This window comes from Mus caroli, chromosome 11 (genome assembly GCF_900094665.2).
Source record: "Mus caroli chromosome 11, CAROLI_EIJ_v1.1, whole genome shotgun sequence".
NCBI classification, from domain to species: domain Eukaryota; kingdom Metazoa; phylum Chordata; class Mammalia; order Rodentia; family Muridae; genus Mus; species Mus caroli.
The window spans coordinates 44386217-44403002 of record NC_034580.1 but is presented as its reverse complement, the minus strand read 5'-3'; the positions used below and the strand labels follow the sequence as shown (position 1 = coordinate 44403002).

The following is a 16786-nucleotide window of genomic DNA, read 5'->3' as shown; positions in this document are numbered from 1 at the left end:
TTTTTTTTATTATTATTTTTCTCAGTCTCTGAGCTAGGCTGTCTCTGTCGTTTGAGACAGAGGATGAACCAGATTAAGTTCATCAGCCTGACTGTTTGGTTCTTCCTTGCCATATCAGACACTATTTTGAAAAATTATTTTAACAAATACATATTCTATGTTTATAGCTTGATATACAGTAATAATACAAGGGGGATTTGTCAGTATGAGATCCTTAGATTGCCCTTGCAGGAGAAAATGGCTATGCTAAAGTAGAGTGTTAATTTTAAATATATTTTGTCACCTCTAAGGCAATGTCTTGAAATGGTATTTTAAAAACTAAAAAATTNAAAAGTTCAGAAGAGAACACTGAGAACACTGAGAGCTGTAAATAGTCATTGATAAATAATGAAAATGAGACATGTGTATAAAAAGTTATTCTTCTTACTCCCATGAGTGCTTGGGAGGTAGGGGCTGGGGGATCAGGGATTCACAACTCTTTCCAGCTGTAAGGGGACTTCAAGGCCATCCGGAGCTACATAAGACGTTTAGTTTGCTTTCTGTTGGTTTGCTAAAGCAATGACCAAATACAAGTTTGGGAGGACAGGGCTTAGTTAATTTTGTGGTTTCTCTTCATTATTAAGGGAAGCTAGGGCAGGAATTCAAGGCAAGAGCTTGAAGTAAAACTACAGAGGGACACTGCTTATCATCTTTCTAGCTTGCTCAGTTACCTTTCTTATATTGCTAAGGCCCATCTGCCTAGGGATGGTNCTGCCTATAGTGGGCTGTGTCCTCCCACATCAAACATGAATTAAACAATCTCTTAAAGACATGGTTACATGCCAATCTGGTCTGGGCAATTCTCCAGTTGAGACTACCTCAAATGAAGCTGGACTGTGCCAATTTGACAGCTGAATCTAAATAGGACAGAGACCTTGTCTCAAAACATGGTAAAAAAAAAAAAAGCATGCCTAAATCAACCACCCATACAACCAAGAAAACACGTAGAGCATGGATGAAGAGATTTCTATCTATGCTTAGTGTGAATAATTTTTGGCACACTGATCCCTGATGCTTTGTGATGAGTTTACTGAACTGGAATGTAATGACAGACACCCAAGAACTGAATCAATTATTTCAACAAGATGTTTGATTTCTCCTCATGAAAAAGAGTAAAATTATCAACTGTGAGACTTATGTTATATATATATTTATATAAGATAAATTATGTGCATGTCATAACAAGTTTTATCCAAGTCAGGTCTTGTACCATTATAGATAAATCTTCCCAGATCAGTTCGGTTATGCTGTTCATCTGTCACCTGTTCTGAAAGTTTGCTTCTAGTTTATGTATTTAGGAGCAAAACAAAGAAATAATCATTTGATATGCTTCTTTTTCAAGACAGTTTCATTATGTAGCCCTGGCAAGCCTAGAACTTTCTATATAGATCAGGCTGGCTTTAAACTTACAGAAATCCATCTGTCTCTGTCTCTCAAGTGCTGGGATTAAAGGTGCCCATCATCATACCCAGAATTTGATAAGCTTTTGATTGGCATTAAAGGTTGTTGACACAGCGTAAAATCCTCTAATTTTGAAGGTTGAAACAAGAAGAACATGTCACCCTGGGCTGCACAGTGAGACTCTGTTGCCCTACATGGAAAAATAACAACAATAGCAACAAGAAAATAATTCCAATAAAACCCACCAATGTTGTTAAATGAATGTATGTATTTCATATTTTAATAATATACTAAAATACATAGTACATATAAATATCTCAGGAATATAGGAATATTCTCAGGGGAAATTAACAAATAACAGTATATCTCAGCTGGTGACACAATAATTTAGACATTCATGAACTATAGTTTTAGTCATAATTTTCGAAACCACATGTAGAAATACTACATTTACAACAGTAAATTGGGCTTCTAATTATGTGACATGCATATGTTAGAATCATAATCCAAATAATTTGGCCTTGAGAAAACTAGATTGCAATAGTCATCAATAGGTAATAGATAAAACAGAATAAAGGAAATTGAGCTGTGATTCAAAACCTCAGTTGGATAAATGTAGGGTGGGGAGGGGGAAGAAACATGTAACCCTGACAACCATCTATAAGAACCATCTATAAGACAAGATGTAAAGATGTAAAAACTTAAGACTAACAAGAGTCAGCAGTGTTTTCAATGAATAGCAGCGAATATAGCTAAGTTCAAAGTTAAGTAGGGCAGTGCTCCTGTGAGAGAATCTGGCCTTTCCAGTTTACAATGAACCCTGAAGACCATTCCCTGCAAGAGTTTGTTCAATGAGTCATTTGCCTTGTTTCCTCACCCATAGACTTTCCTTTGTATCTCTAGCCCCTATTTCCTTCTTTTATGGGGCTCTTCCTATTTCTTTGCTCCAGCATGTTGCTTGAACCCATTTCTCACAAAATGCAACTCCCTGAGTAATCAGATGGGTATGGTGGTAGCCCTGTCTCTCATGGAATTAGTTTCATTCTCTGTCTAGAACAACACCTTTCACAGAAGAGCACAGAGGGATAGTCACTGAGCCTGCAGCATCATGCTGCAGCAACTGTTGGACAGATTATTAGAGAGGCATGAATCCTCGAAGCCTGTTCTGTCTTGCTTTGTGGGACAAAGGCATTGTCCTGCTTCCTGAGTATCTAGTGTCTTATTCTGGAATGCTATATGCAAAGACACAACCTGAAGCTACACAACCTCAAGCTCAAGGTGTTTTCTTTCTCTGCCCCATCAAATGACTCCTTTTCCCGTCTAAATGAGACTTTGATTTCTGGGTTTGTGGCTTGAGAAGATGTGCTGTGTTTTCCAGTTGCCAAGGCTCTGTGGGGGTTGGGTTGGTCTGCAGAAGCACAGCATCAATGCCCACCTGGAACACTGAACCAGAGACCCCCTGTGTCTGACATTGCTCACCTTGCAACCCTTACACAGCCTATGGATCCATTACTTAGGATTACATAGTTCCTCTGGTTGGCACTCCTTGCTAATTAATGCCTTGTAGATTATTTTCTTCACTCTTCCTTGTGGTCAGTACTAAGGTCTGATTTGTGTCCACCATATGTGCTAATCGCAGGAAGAAAATATCCCTGGGAATTCGTTCCATTGTTTAAGAACAGCTGTATCTCCTCTTTTCCATGGATCATAACTAAACCTCTGGTTTGGCCCATGCATTATTTCTATTCCTTTGTTTCAGAATCCAGGTAGACCCCCATCATACTCCTTCTGAAACTGATCAGCATGGAGTCCTCATGGGAGCCCAGTGCATGTGGGTTAAAGGTGTTTGTGGAGGTTCATGTAGATCAACTCCTTCCAAACAATCTGCTTCCAGACACTAAGGAAAGTATTTATGGTGTGGACATTCACCCACATTCGTACTTCTCCAGACTCAACTGCTTAACTATATCGACTTCCTTTCCTGTTTATGAAATTGTCTCGTTGTGTAGCTTTGGGTGTCCTGGAAATTGCCACGTAGACCAAGCTGGCCTCAAACTCAGGAGATCTGCTTGTCTCTGGCTTTCTAATGCTGGGATTAAAGGTGTGCCACCAAGCCTGGCCCAGTTAGTGAAACTTGTTATCTCAGTGAAAGCACAAAATGAGATGAGACAGGCATCCTGATCCTGGATCCTAATGACATGAATTATGTTTCCTCCCACCACCATGCACTGAAATTTAGAAAATTGTCAAAATAGAGAGACCCTGAGCGTCTGCATTGGTCAGAAGAAATACAGACTAATAACATGTTCCTGGCTATAGTTTCGGATCACACCATTGACTGTATACACACATTCAGAAGACAAGAGAACTGGTCAGTCATCTGTAAACATCCTAATGAGGCTTTAGATCAGAAAAGAGAATAGAGAGAGATGCTGGCTTGTGTTTGTTTTCAAAGACAGGTCCTAGGTTAGAGATGAGGATCTTGCTAAAGCCAACATTCAGACCAGGGGTCAGATTTACAGGAAGAAAGATTGTGACTGGCAAAGAAGAAAACCTGAAAAGAAACAAAGGGTTCTAAAAGCAGACTGCTTGGGAAGAGAGCCGCGTTCATGACACTCAGAGTTTCACACTCATTGGAAGTGCCCTTCAGAATTTGTAAAAAATATTTCTGATTAGGTGAAGGTTTGTGTTAGTAAGGGGTATGACATCTCACCCTGCCATGGTCTTTACTTTTCTAATGTCAACAATATGCTTAATTTTGAACCCCTTCTCCTAATCTCCACTGTGTACAGCATTTTGATTCTTCCATATTTGTTCTTTTTTTTTAATAATTGTAAAGATCAGTTTTTATCTGTATTCCTCAAAGTGTATGTGCCTCTATGTCTATGAGTTATCTTTATAAATAATGAACTTTTGATCATTTATTGCTGACAGTATATAAGATTCAATCCTTCTTCCTAGGACACTGTTTTGATGATCTTGCAAGGTTATAATGGAACCACATTCAAGCCATAGAGTTTAAGTTTATTTCTTAACAAAGAAAAAGATCCTATTAACTCGTCCCTAATCACTGTCTGGAGTGTGTACTGTTAGAATTAATTCTACTTTCACTTTTTTCATTAAGACATTCACATGTGGTGTTGGGACATTAATGTCAGTACCAAAACCAACGAGGCACCAAAGTGTTGTTCTGTCAATCCTCTATCCCATGCCTTTGCAGATACATGCAGATGCCCACTTGTACCCTGATCAGCCCTACCCCTTCATGATGAACACAGAACACTATTGCATTTTTGTTCCACAAGCTTTCCAGAAAATCTACAAGGCTCTTTATCAAATGTGCAAGAATAAATATTCAGTATAAATTCCCAAACCATTGATTGTTCATAGTCAGTTTAGTTGAGCTTCAAAGAGTAAATTTTCATGAACTGCACACAGAACACAGTCACCATCTGTGATGGGTACCTCTGTGTGTACCCCTCCGAGAAATTCTTGGTTTGTTTCCACAACTCTGACTGCGCTTCTATCCTTTGGTCCTCAGTGATGCTTGCAACTTACTATGTCTATAAGAGCCTTACTGTTTATGTTTTAAATTGTAGTTAATTAATTTTATGAAATTGCAGAGATAGAGATTCAGACTAGAATTTTTAGACCAGATGTGTAACAGAGCAGCGTTCTTAGATGACAGAGAATGTAAGAGTTCACGAGAGATAAAATATTTTTACATTAATTTAGTGTTCTTTGCTACCAGAATAATGGCCCAACACAGTGGAGTCTAGTGCTAGTTCTTAGTGGAGTATTTCCCCTTTAAGTGTGAATGTGAGTATCTCACCCAAGCCCCACTTACCTGAAGTTCAAGGACAAATCTCCTGCCTTTCTCTCTCTCTGTTTTACTGGCTTCAAAGGAGAGGAGAGGTTCACTAGAGACTGGTGGCAACTTGTGACGTCTGAAAGATACTTCCCACTTTGGTTCTATAGTGGGAAGGGCTCAGGTCAATGCTCCTGTCTCTTAGAAGTCATGATAGCATATATAGTGGACAGTATTGAGTCTCCCAGCCTAGGAGGTGAGACTGTCCCCTTTTACCTTGACCCTTTGAGTCCAAGAAGTAGCTGGTGTGTTACCAACTCCCCACCCAAAACTAAAGCTGCAGACACAAATTCTATCCTGAGGGAACTCACAAGCCTTCTTGGGCTTTGAGCCCACGATGGCCTGCATATTAAAGTAAGCAGTCTACCACTGAGTTATAGCCCCAACCTCATAGAAACTATGGAGAATCAGTGGCTTACAAGGCATGACCTTGGAGACCTAGGGCCCCACTGTGGCAATTACAATGAACTTGACTGGCTCCAAGATATGACTTTCAGTCTTCAGTACTCTCTATTCCCCTGGCCTCTGTTAAACCTGTGTGACCCAGTGTGCATTCTTAGGATAACGGCTTACTTGCTGTGTGATTCTGCAGTCCAAGGTTCCATCTGCTTCTCTACGTTGACCCCTACTCTCCCTTTGCCAGACAGACCAAATGCCATGTTGCACATGAAGCCTGAGTTGTTCAGCAAACTACAGCTGCCTTCCTTTACACGGAGTCTTCATATGATGCCCAGAAAGTTATTCAACTGATCCAGCTGATCTTAGTTTCCTTTATATGAGTTAGAATGCATTAATTTCTTTCCCTCTCTCCCTTTCTGCCTCCCTTTCTTCCCTTGTTGCCTTTGGATTTTATCCACATTTATTAACTTTAAAAGTAGAATACAAAGTAATAGGTTTCATCATTAGATCTTCATACATAAGTACTTTATACTTTGCTCTTATTTTTCTCCCTCCCCATTGCTATTTTCAATCCTCAATCATCCCTAGCTAGTTCACTTTCTTCCTCTAGCCCTTCCTTCTGTTTCCTGACTGCATGTATCCCTTTACCTTCTCCATTAATATCCTAGTTTGCTTTCTATTTCTGTGATAATGGCCATGACTAAAATTAACTTGGGAGGAAAGAGTTTATTTGATTTTATAGCTTATAGCCTATCACTCAGAGAATTCAGGGCAGGAACTCGAGGCAGGACCTGAAGCAGAGGCCATGGAGAAGTGCTTCTTACTGGCTTGCTCCTCTTAGCTTGCTCAGTTTGCTTTCTTATACAACATAGAGCCACCTAGGGGTGGCACCACCTACAGTGGACTTTATCACCTATGTCAATCATGAACTCAAAAAATGTCCCACAGGCTTGCCTAGACAATCTAATAGAGATATTTTCTCAAATGAGATCTTCTCTCTGTAGATGACTCTAGCTTGTGTCAAATGGATAGGAAAACTAACCTTTACCATTAATATATTTCCCCTTTCTTATAGTTTTATGAACTGCACATACATGCATGTAATTTTAAATCTGGATTCTATAGATGAGGTAAAATATTAAATGTGTCTTTCTGAATCTGGCTTGTTGTGCTTTACAGGAGGATTTGAAGTTGCATCCATTGTTTTCCTCAACAAATAAAAAGATAAATTACAAACAGCTTTTAATATACTAAAGAAACATGGGTTACACAGAGCTGCTTATCTGTGGTGACTGTTTCCTGGGCTAAAGTCTAAAGAAAATTATATGTTGTGGTTGTCAGAACAGAGGTATTTTACTTACTTATTTAAGTTTATTACCAATATTTTTGATGTAGACTGCCCAGACCTCAGCACAGATCAACAGTGTTTTCTTGTGCTGATTTTAGCGAAATTCAAGATTAAGATAGGAGAAATTTGTAGCAGGGGACATTGTTAGATGAAACAAGAAAACCAGTCCTTCTAGGAATTTTGTCATCTAGTGATTCTCCTGCATAGAAGTCAAACACTGTTCAGCAAAGTCTCTGTCTCATTTTCTCACCTATGTTCTTTCTGTCTTCCTTCCAACTTTTTTATTTTCAAAATTATATTGAATTTTTATTAGATTATATGCGCAGTTAAATTGTCATAGTTTATACAGTAGTGTGTTGATGACTATATCATAAAATCAATTTAATAAAGTCTTAGCTAATACCTTTTAAAAGTTTACCGCCAACCTTGCTTTAAATATTTTTTTTCAAGTGCCTATACTCAGGAGTTCACATCTGATTCTGTTTCATTTCCTCAGACCTAGACAGAGAGCTTAAAGATGTTCTATGTAATGGGGGCCATCCCAAAATTTGCTCCTAGTTTGTGGGATATGTTCTTCTAGCTGGGCTGCATTGTCTGGCCTTAGTGGGAAAGGAAGCGCTTAGCCTCACAGAGACTTGAAATGCCAGGGTGGGATGACACATAGAGGACCCCCACTCACTCAGAAAATAAGGGGTTGGGGGATAGGGGATGCATTGCTGGAGGGGATGACCAAGAGTGGGGCAGTGAGCAGGATGTAAAGTGGATAAGTAAAATAGATAGATAGATAGATAGATAGATAGATGGTAAATAAATATGTTCTGTGTAGCTTTGCTTTTTCCTTCCATCTTTAGGATCACAATATCTACCTTTCCGAGGACCTTTTCCTCATTAATTACTTATTTATTTACTTTACATCCTATTCTACACCCCAGATTTATTATGATTTTTTTAAACCTTTCACACAGCATTCATTCTTGTCAAAAAGGACAATTCTCAAGCTTCTGTGTGTAAAAACCAGATCAACCAATTGCCTTCTCTTGCACAAGTTTACAGTTCCAGTCCCTAGAACAATGCCTGGCATCAACACGTTATCAGAAAAGAAGTCTCCTATAAAGTGACCCAAGCATAAATCTTGCTGCATGTGAATATCAACCTTTAACCAGGGAAGCCCTCATGATTTCCTCTTCATTTCCACATTGTTAAAATAGATCATATCTGAAATTTGATGTGCTCCATGAAATATTTCTGTTCCTGTTGCCTTAATCGCCACCCACATCATAGAATTGCAACCACTGTATCTGAAATGGGCTTAGAGATGTGAGAATACATGGCCAGGGTCAGAACTACTTAGGAGAAATATATGAACTCTTGGCTTTTGCCTTTGAAACAATGCCTTCTACCTGGCACCACATTGTGAATATTGACTTGGGTATGGTGTTTTTATTCTGAGTTTAGCCTTCTCTTCTTGTAGTAAATATTATTTGGGTTTTTAAAATGCCTCTATAACCACATAATTCCCAAAACAAAAGACACAAAAACCTTTATATTTATAATAAGCCTTAAAGCACTAGAGCTGGGGAGATGTCTACCCTCTATGCTATTTTTTCTACTTCTCTGTTAATAACCTTGAGATATTACTTGCCACGTTCCACCTGGGCTGCTCCTACTCCAATAGCCTGGCCCTAATGGCCACACACTCATGATCTACCTACACAAAGCAACTTTTTCTTCCTCTTCTCTCCTTCTTATGATCTCTGCCTGAGATCCCAAGCCCAAGGAATGTTTGCTCTGCCCTCTCTCTTCTGCCGACTTCAGGTTGTAGGCATCTTTATTAACCAATCATGGATAACTGGGGGGGGGGGCAAGGTTCACAACAAAAGCTGGTATACATGAAGATCTGCTCATCTTGGAGCAATCATGTGTTGGGATAAAGAATTTGACATTTGAATACAAGCAGCACCAGACCAACCACCTACATCCTCTCGCTCCCAATTATACTTAGAGTCCATGTCCATTCTCCTATGGAGAATTGCTATACCTCTCTCCCAGACTCATTTCTTGGAGAAGTTATGACACAAAGCAACCCTTAATACCTATTTTGTGAGGGTCTAGAAGTGTTTTAGACCACCAGTTTTAATTTTCAGATAAGTAAGAAGTATAATCCTGATGCCTACTGAGGAATATCTTCTGGAGATATCCCTTCTGGTCTCTATAGGCAAGATGAGTTTTGTCATATGAGAAATATTAGACAATATTTGTATAAATTTCTGTTCCCTTCCTATGTTGTGCTTGTATCTCTCCCTAGTACCTTGCACAGAGCTCCCTTCACATCCTTGTTTCTTAGGGTATAAATCAGAGGGTTCAGCATTGGAGTAATGATAGTATAAAAGAGGGCAGCAAACTTCCCTTCACTCCCGGAATACACGTGGACAGGTTGGAGATACGTGTACATGGCTGAGCCATAAAAAAGAAAAACCACAGTAAGGTGGGACCCACAAGTCCCCAGAGCCTTTCTGCGCCCAGCTCTTGACTTGATCTTCAACACTGCATGAGCAATGTGTGCATAGGTGCCTAGAATTAGTGCTACAGGACAGACCAAAATTACAGCTCCAGCCACAAACAAGTTGGCCTCTGTTCCTCCTGTGTCCTCACAAGCCAGCTTCAGGAGAACAAGCATCTCACAGAAGAAGTGGTTCAGGTGATAGCCACAGAGAGGTATGGTCATGATGAGGCTTGTCTGAGTCAGAGAGTTCACAAGGCCTCCCACCCAGGAGGAGATGGCCAATGCATGGCAGAGAAGGGGGTGCATAATGCTTGTGTAGTGTAGTGGACGACACACAGCGACATAGCGGTCGAAAGCCATCACCACAAGGAGCATACACTCAGTTCCACCCAGTAAGAGCACTATGAAGAACTGGGTCATACACCTAACATAGCTCATGGTCTTGTCAATTCCAGAAATATTGACAAGAAGCTGAGGTACAATGCTGGTGGTGTAGCAGAGGTCCAGGAAAGAGAGGTTGTTAAGGAAGAAGTACATTGGTGTTTGTAGTCGACGATCCATTCGTGAGATTGTGATGATGGTGAAGTTGCCAAAGATGGTTAGGAAGTAGAACATTGAAATGAAGACAAAAAAGATATGTTCCAGATGAGGCCAGTCTGAGAAGCCCATCAAAATGAAGCCACCTTCTAAGGTGGTGTTGAAGCTGCTCATAGATTGTCACTCTCACAAAACAGAAGACAGCTCAATGCTTCCAATCAGAGCATGCACTTTGAAGTCACTTGAGCCCACAAAGTAACCCAAAGCTATATGAAGCCTGGCATATTTGCCTTAATTGTGGTCTATCGCATGTTGAATCTGCTAGGTGTCACAGTCTGAAGGCACAAGGAGTACTTGTTTTAAAAACTCTGCAGTTGGCTTGGATTCCAGAAACAGCAGGACCTACAGGGAGGAGAGATAATCATCAGCTTATCTACAAAGGACTGCAGCACATCATCTAATAGGAACCAGATATCAGTGATGACCATAGAGCAACTTCAGCACCATGATTGAGAAGATAGTGTGTAAGACCGTACTTTAACCAGGACCCAGGCCAGGTCCTCATCCTTGGAGTAATGATAGTATAAAAGAGGGCAGCAAACACTTTACGCACTGAACCATTTCCCAGCCTCTGAATTATCTTTAAAACGTTTAATTATTACTTTGAATCCCTACATACAGCATTTTAGAACTTGCACATATGGTTTTTTACCTTCAAAACATCAACAATTGTCTGTATTAAATTTCTAGTGTGTTTGTTCCTGTGTGTCTGCGCATGATTTTTATACATAAAATTCTTGATCAGCCATCATGTCCATTTTTTAGTCCATCTAAGAGTTTATATCATATATAGATACTAAAATATTAGCAAGAAAATATGCTCTCACTGAATTAATGTATTCACATGGCACAGCTAGAAGATGCACACACCAAAAGCTCTCATTGAAATGTATGTCTAAGCACAGCTGAGCAGACTTCTCCTTGCGTGCTTCTTTCTGCTCATCTACCAACAGTCTTACAAACATATCCTGACTCACATTGTCCAAAGGTGGTGTGATACTTCTGTGTTCTACAGGCATCTTTCCATTCAATGGTGACCTAGTTACAAGTTGGCTAACTCACTAGCTATATGTCTCACCATACACGGTCACTTTGGGATGTCTATAAAGCTTAGATGATGGGAAGGCACTCCTTGAACAATAAACACAACTACTTTACCAAACCAGAAATACATAGAGACCAATGGTTATAACTGAAAATGATATTCTACATGTTCTCATCTCCCTCCGTACAACTCCAGTGACGTTTCTGTAGGATGATGCTAGCAAGAGGATGAACTCTCAGAACACAGTCCTTTCCAATGACCAACAGGACATTAACAGATTTAGCTATTTCTAATATCCTTTGGGCACGAGGACTTATCTTTTAATACCTAGGGATATTAACAGAAACACACACCTAGAAGGGTGGGTGTGAAATCTGGGCAAACAGGCACCGCATCTTCCTTTCTCTCTACACAGTCTTTCCTTCACCTCACAGCCAACCCCCAGTGAAGAGTCAGCCTTTGCAAATGTTCCTACTGACTGACAGAAATAGTTTTAAAGGCTCCCGCATTAATTATCTCTTCCCACCATGGTATACATTGTATCTACTGTATGTACATGTATGTGCTCATGTGTGGCATGGCATGATTGTGAAGGTCAGAGGACAAGCATGAGAACTCCTTGTCTCTTGCTGTGTGGGTCCTGGCAGTGGAACTGAGGTCATGAGTGTTGGTATCGAGCTCCTTTACCCTCTGAGCGATCTTGATGGCTCATTGTGCACTTTTAAACATCTCAAGACTAGGTGTTTGCACTCAGAGACCTAAGTTTCCCTATCACCCACCAATTTAATATTGTCAGAATATGGTGAATTAAGTCAAACATGAAATTTGATTTTTCCCCCAGGGAAAAGGAGGATTCTTCCTGTTTTTCTTCCAAACTATCTCCCTCCTTAGGCCATGTATTCCTTCTTTCTCTTCTCTTCTTTTCTCTTCTCTTCTCTTCTCTTCTCTTCTCTTCTCTTCTCTTCTCTTCTCTTCTCTTCTCTTCTCTTCTCTTCTCTTCTCTTCTCTCTCTCTCATTTTTATTGAAAATAATTTTCATACAGTATATTTGGATCACAGGTTTCCTTCCACTATCTTCTTTGATCTCTGCCCCACCTCCCCACCCAGTCACCTCCACATCTACTCTCTCTTTCTTTAGAAAAACCAAGAGACCAAACAAACAAACAAACAAACAAACAAACCAACCAGAACGAAGAAGAAAAACACATGAAATAGACAGACAGATGCACAGACAGAGAAAATACAGACACACACAGACACAAACAGGCACACACACTCCAAAACTCATAAAGCACAAAATCAGAAACCATAATATCCAAGCAAAAATCCAGTAAGATAAAAAAATTGCCAAACAAAACAATATGAAAAAAATCTACCAAAATATCATACCACTCAGTTGTGTTGGGTCTCCTGCTGGGCTTGGGTTAGATTAAGTATGACTTACATACTCAATGAAACTCCATTGGAGAAAGCAATTCTTCTTTTTCAAGTACTTATCAATTGGAGATATCATGCCAGTCAAGGATAGGAGCTGTGTCCAGTTCCCCCTTTCAGCTCTGGCATCAGTCTGATTTGACTCTGTGTGTACATCATGCATGTTCTGTGTGCACTGCCAGTGTCTGTGAGTTCACATGTGTGTTAGTCCTGTTCTGTCAGGAAGGCACCGTTTCCTTGGCATCATCCATCTTCTCTGCCTCTTACAATCCTTCCTACTTCTCTTTCATTTAGTTCCTTAAACCTTGAGGGGAGGGGTTTGATGAAGACATCACACCAGGAGGGATAGAGGGCACTAGGAGAACAAGGCCCTCTAAATCAACGGAGCAGAGCTCATATGAACTCCCAGAGACTGAAGCAGCATACATAGGGCTTGCATGGGTTTTCATCAGGTCCTTTGCATCCAGTTTAGTGTCTTTATGACACTCTTAAGCAAGTGAGTGAGTGGGTCTCTGATAATTGAGTCTTCTTCTGGGTTCTTTTTCTTCCCTTAGTTTGCTTTGTCCAACTTCAATGTAATGGGTTTTTGTTTGTTTTATCTTATATTTTACTTCGTTATGTTTTGTTATGGGGAGTGGCTCCAGATGGGAGGGAAGGTAGGGAGGAACTGGGAGGAGAAGACAGAGGAGAAACTCATGTTGTCTTTTTCCCAATAGATTTTTCTGGTTGTATTCCAACAACTCTTGACAGTTTCCTTTCTTCATCTAACTGGCTCTAATGTTTTCAATTTACTTGAGATTTGGAATTGTAGTGTTGGAGTTTTGAAAAAGAGTTCAAAACAATTTTATACCAACCCTTACAGTTTATTTAAAACAAACCTTTTGCAACTGGAAAGTGATACAGGGCAGATTTTGGATGCCCTGTACAGAGTAGAGATAAGATGAACAGGATATAGAGATCTAGTTATTCTGTGAATGACACAACATTTTTTTTTTTTGATGAACATTATCTTGTGCACCCACTGTGTGCACCCAATGCAGTGGAGTTGAGTGCTAATCACCTTGTGGACTATTTCTCACTTCTTAGATTTTAACCATCAAGACTGAGTAGCCACCCATTCTGCACTTACCTGGAGCTCAAGGACAGAGAAGTGCCACTCTCATCTCCAGCAATTCTATCAGCATCGAGGAGAGACGGCATCTACTAGGGCACAGGTGATGAAAAAGATATTTTCCACTTGGCTCCTGATGCTGTCTTTCTTAAGATGGGACAAAGGTCAGAGTTACTAAGCTAGAGAAATTAGTGTATTATGTGGTCCACCCCTGATCAAGAGCAGAGATTGCTGATGCCAAAGCCTAGAAAGTGGGAGCATCCTTCTCACCAAGCTTCTGCTTTCTTAACCCCAATTCCTTTGTCCCTTTCTGACCCTGATGTTTAGCTGGAGTATTATCGCCCCATTTCCTGATCCTAAGGCCTCCATAGACGTATGTCTGGGGACACTGAAAAGGACACTAGAAAGTACTGGAGAATGAGTTAATTAGTAAGTATGACCTTAGAGACCTCTGAGCCCCATTGTGGCAAATTATCATCCAATGACTGTCCTCTAAGATCTGCCCTACAGTCTTCTGATCTTCTATTCCCCATGCCCTGCCAGATTAATTTGTGTTATTGACAGTTTCCTCAGAAAACAACTTCTCATTTGCTCATGGAACTCTGCAACCTGAGGTTCTTTCCACTTCCTTATTTTGACCCCAACCGTGACCAGGCCTTCATCAATCATACCAAACAAAGTCCATGTCTCACTTAAAGATTACCACATTCATCACACCTCAATTATGTTTCTTCTTTGGGCTCACGTACACACACACACACACACACACACACACACACACACACACACATTTCCCCCACATATATCTAAGATACCACCTAGTTTGTGACAGGTCAGGTGATGCAATCAATGTCCTGTGATTATGCATTGAATCTTTTTCAGGATCCATTATCTATGTGATATTTGTATGTGATCAGCAAAAAGAGATACAGCTTTCATTAAAAGCCTAGGATGGGGAGCTAAGATGAAAGGATGGACCATCCAGAGACTGCCCCACCTGGGGGTCCATCCCATAATCAGCCACCAAACCCAGACACTATTGCATATGCCAGCAAGATTTTGCTGGAAGAACCCTGATATAGCTGTCTTGTGTGAGGCTATGCCAGTGCCTGGCAAATACAGAAGTGGATGCTCACAGTCATCTATTGCATGGAACACAGGGCCCCCAATGGAGTAACTAGAGAAAGTACCCAAGGAGCTGAAGGGGTCTGCAACCCTAAAGGTGGAACAACATTATGAACTAACCAGTACTCCCAGAGCTCGTGTCTCTAGCTGCATATATAGAAGAAGATGGCCTAGTCAGCTATCACTGGGAAGAGAGGCCCCTTGGTCTTGCAAACTTTATATGCCCCAGTACAGGGGAACGCCAGGGTCAAGAAGTGGGAGTGAGTGGATAGGGGAGCAGGGTGGGCGGAGGGTATAGGGGACTTTTGGGATAGCATTTGAAATGTAAATAAAGAAAATATCTAATTAAAAAAAGCCTAGGATGGCATACAATTTATTTATAGACCTTTTCAGAACTATCACTGCAATGTTGTTGGGTAGGTGTTTTATCTCATGTTTCATGAGGCAGAGCTGTTTTGAATGTAACCTGGATTTTGCTGTGGTGCATTCTCTTTCATTAGCAAAGCTGAGGTTGAATCAGTCAAGGGATGGAACACAGATTAAAAGTAGGGGATGAAGAGTCTAGAACTGACATAAATATGTCCCTGTTCACACTCATGTCCATTCATGCTGTCAAGAGACATCAGGACGTCATTACCACATTTTTAGAAAGCAGTTCATCCAGTTGAAGGAAATGGCTTGTTTCCAGTTCTTGAGTGTTGTGAACAGCGCTATAATAAAGTCTGGGCTGACAATTCTCTTCAGAATTTAGGCATTCTTTTGTGTGCATATCCATTGCCGGGTTGGTAGATTAAATGCCAGTTCTAATTTTAATTTTTTGGCAGAAGCTCCATATTATCTTCAGCTGTAGCCAGTACAATAACAAGCTAAAACTTGGAACTCCTGGGAGAGAAGAGCAATGACCAATGAGACTATGTATGGATACATAGCCTCTTTGGGTTCCTTTTATGAGAGAACAGCTTTATTTATAGTTTGGTATACCTGAAAGGCAGAGTAAGGCCACTCAGAGTGTCAGCCTTCTCTAGAGCTTCAGATGTCACGGGCTCAGAGTTACCTGCTGGCATGACTTTCACAAAAGGCACACCTGAAGGCATTTTCATTCTGGGACTTAGATTGTCCTGCAGTACATCTATTGGGGTCTATTGCCCTTTTTGCATAGTGGTATGTGTTGTGTTGTGTCTGGTGTGTTGTATGTGTACATGTATGGTGTGTGTATGTGGTATGTGTGTGTTGTATGTATAAGTATATAGTGTATGTGTATATGTAGCATATGTATGTGTATGTAGTGTGCGTATGGTGTGTTTGTGTAGTATGTGTGTGCATATGTATGGTGTATATATGCATGTAGTGTATGTAGTATGTGTATGTGTGTGCATGTGTGCACATGTGCATCTTTGTGTTTGAGTGTGTATATGTGTTACTCTTGCTGTATAATATGGGTTTGGGTAATTTCTCCAATGCTATTTGTTTCAGGAGATTGAGAGATTTCTTTCTTGATTTCCTCCTTGTTATTGGTTGTTAAAAGTCAGTTGTTTAGTTCTCATCTCTTGGAATATTTTCCAAAGCTTTTCTTGTTATTAATTTTAGTTTTGTCACATGATGAACAATACCCAATATGATTTCATTGAAAATTGTGTTGAGGGTGTTGAGATCAGTGGTTAAGAGCACTTGAATCTCTTGTAGAGGACCTGGTTTCTGTTCCCAGCACCAACATGACAGTATGCAACATCCACTTCCAGGGAATCTGACACCATCTTCTTTTTTTTTTTTTTTTTTTACATTTTTTTCCACTGTTTTTTTTATTACATATTTTCCTCAATTACATTTCCAATGCTATCCCAAACGTCCCCCATACCGCCCCCCACTTCCCTACCCTCCCATTCCCATTCTTTTGGCCCTGGCATTCCCCTATATTG

General features: G+C 40.3%; 1 protein-coding gene across 1 annotated transcript; it reads right to left on the bottom strand.

The window, feature by feature from the left end:
• Nucleotides 1-8851: 8851 nt before the first annotated feature.
• Nucleotides 8852-10499, bottom strand: LOC110305552 (olfactory receptor 10-like). Its single transcript, XM_021177569.1, has one exon. It carries the CDS (start codon nt 10267-10269, stop codon nt 9334-9336), a length of 936 nt encoding a protein of 311 aa, XP_021033228.1. The 5' UTR covers nt 10270-10499; the 3' UTR covers nt 8852-9333.
• Nucleotides 10500-16786: the final 6287 nt, after the last annotated feature.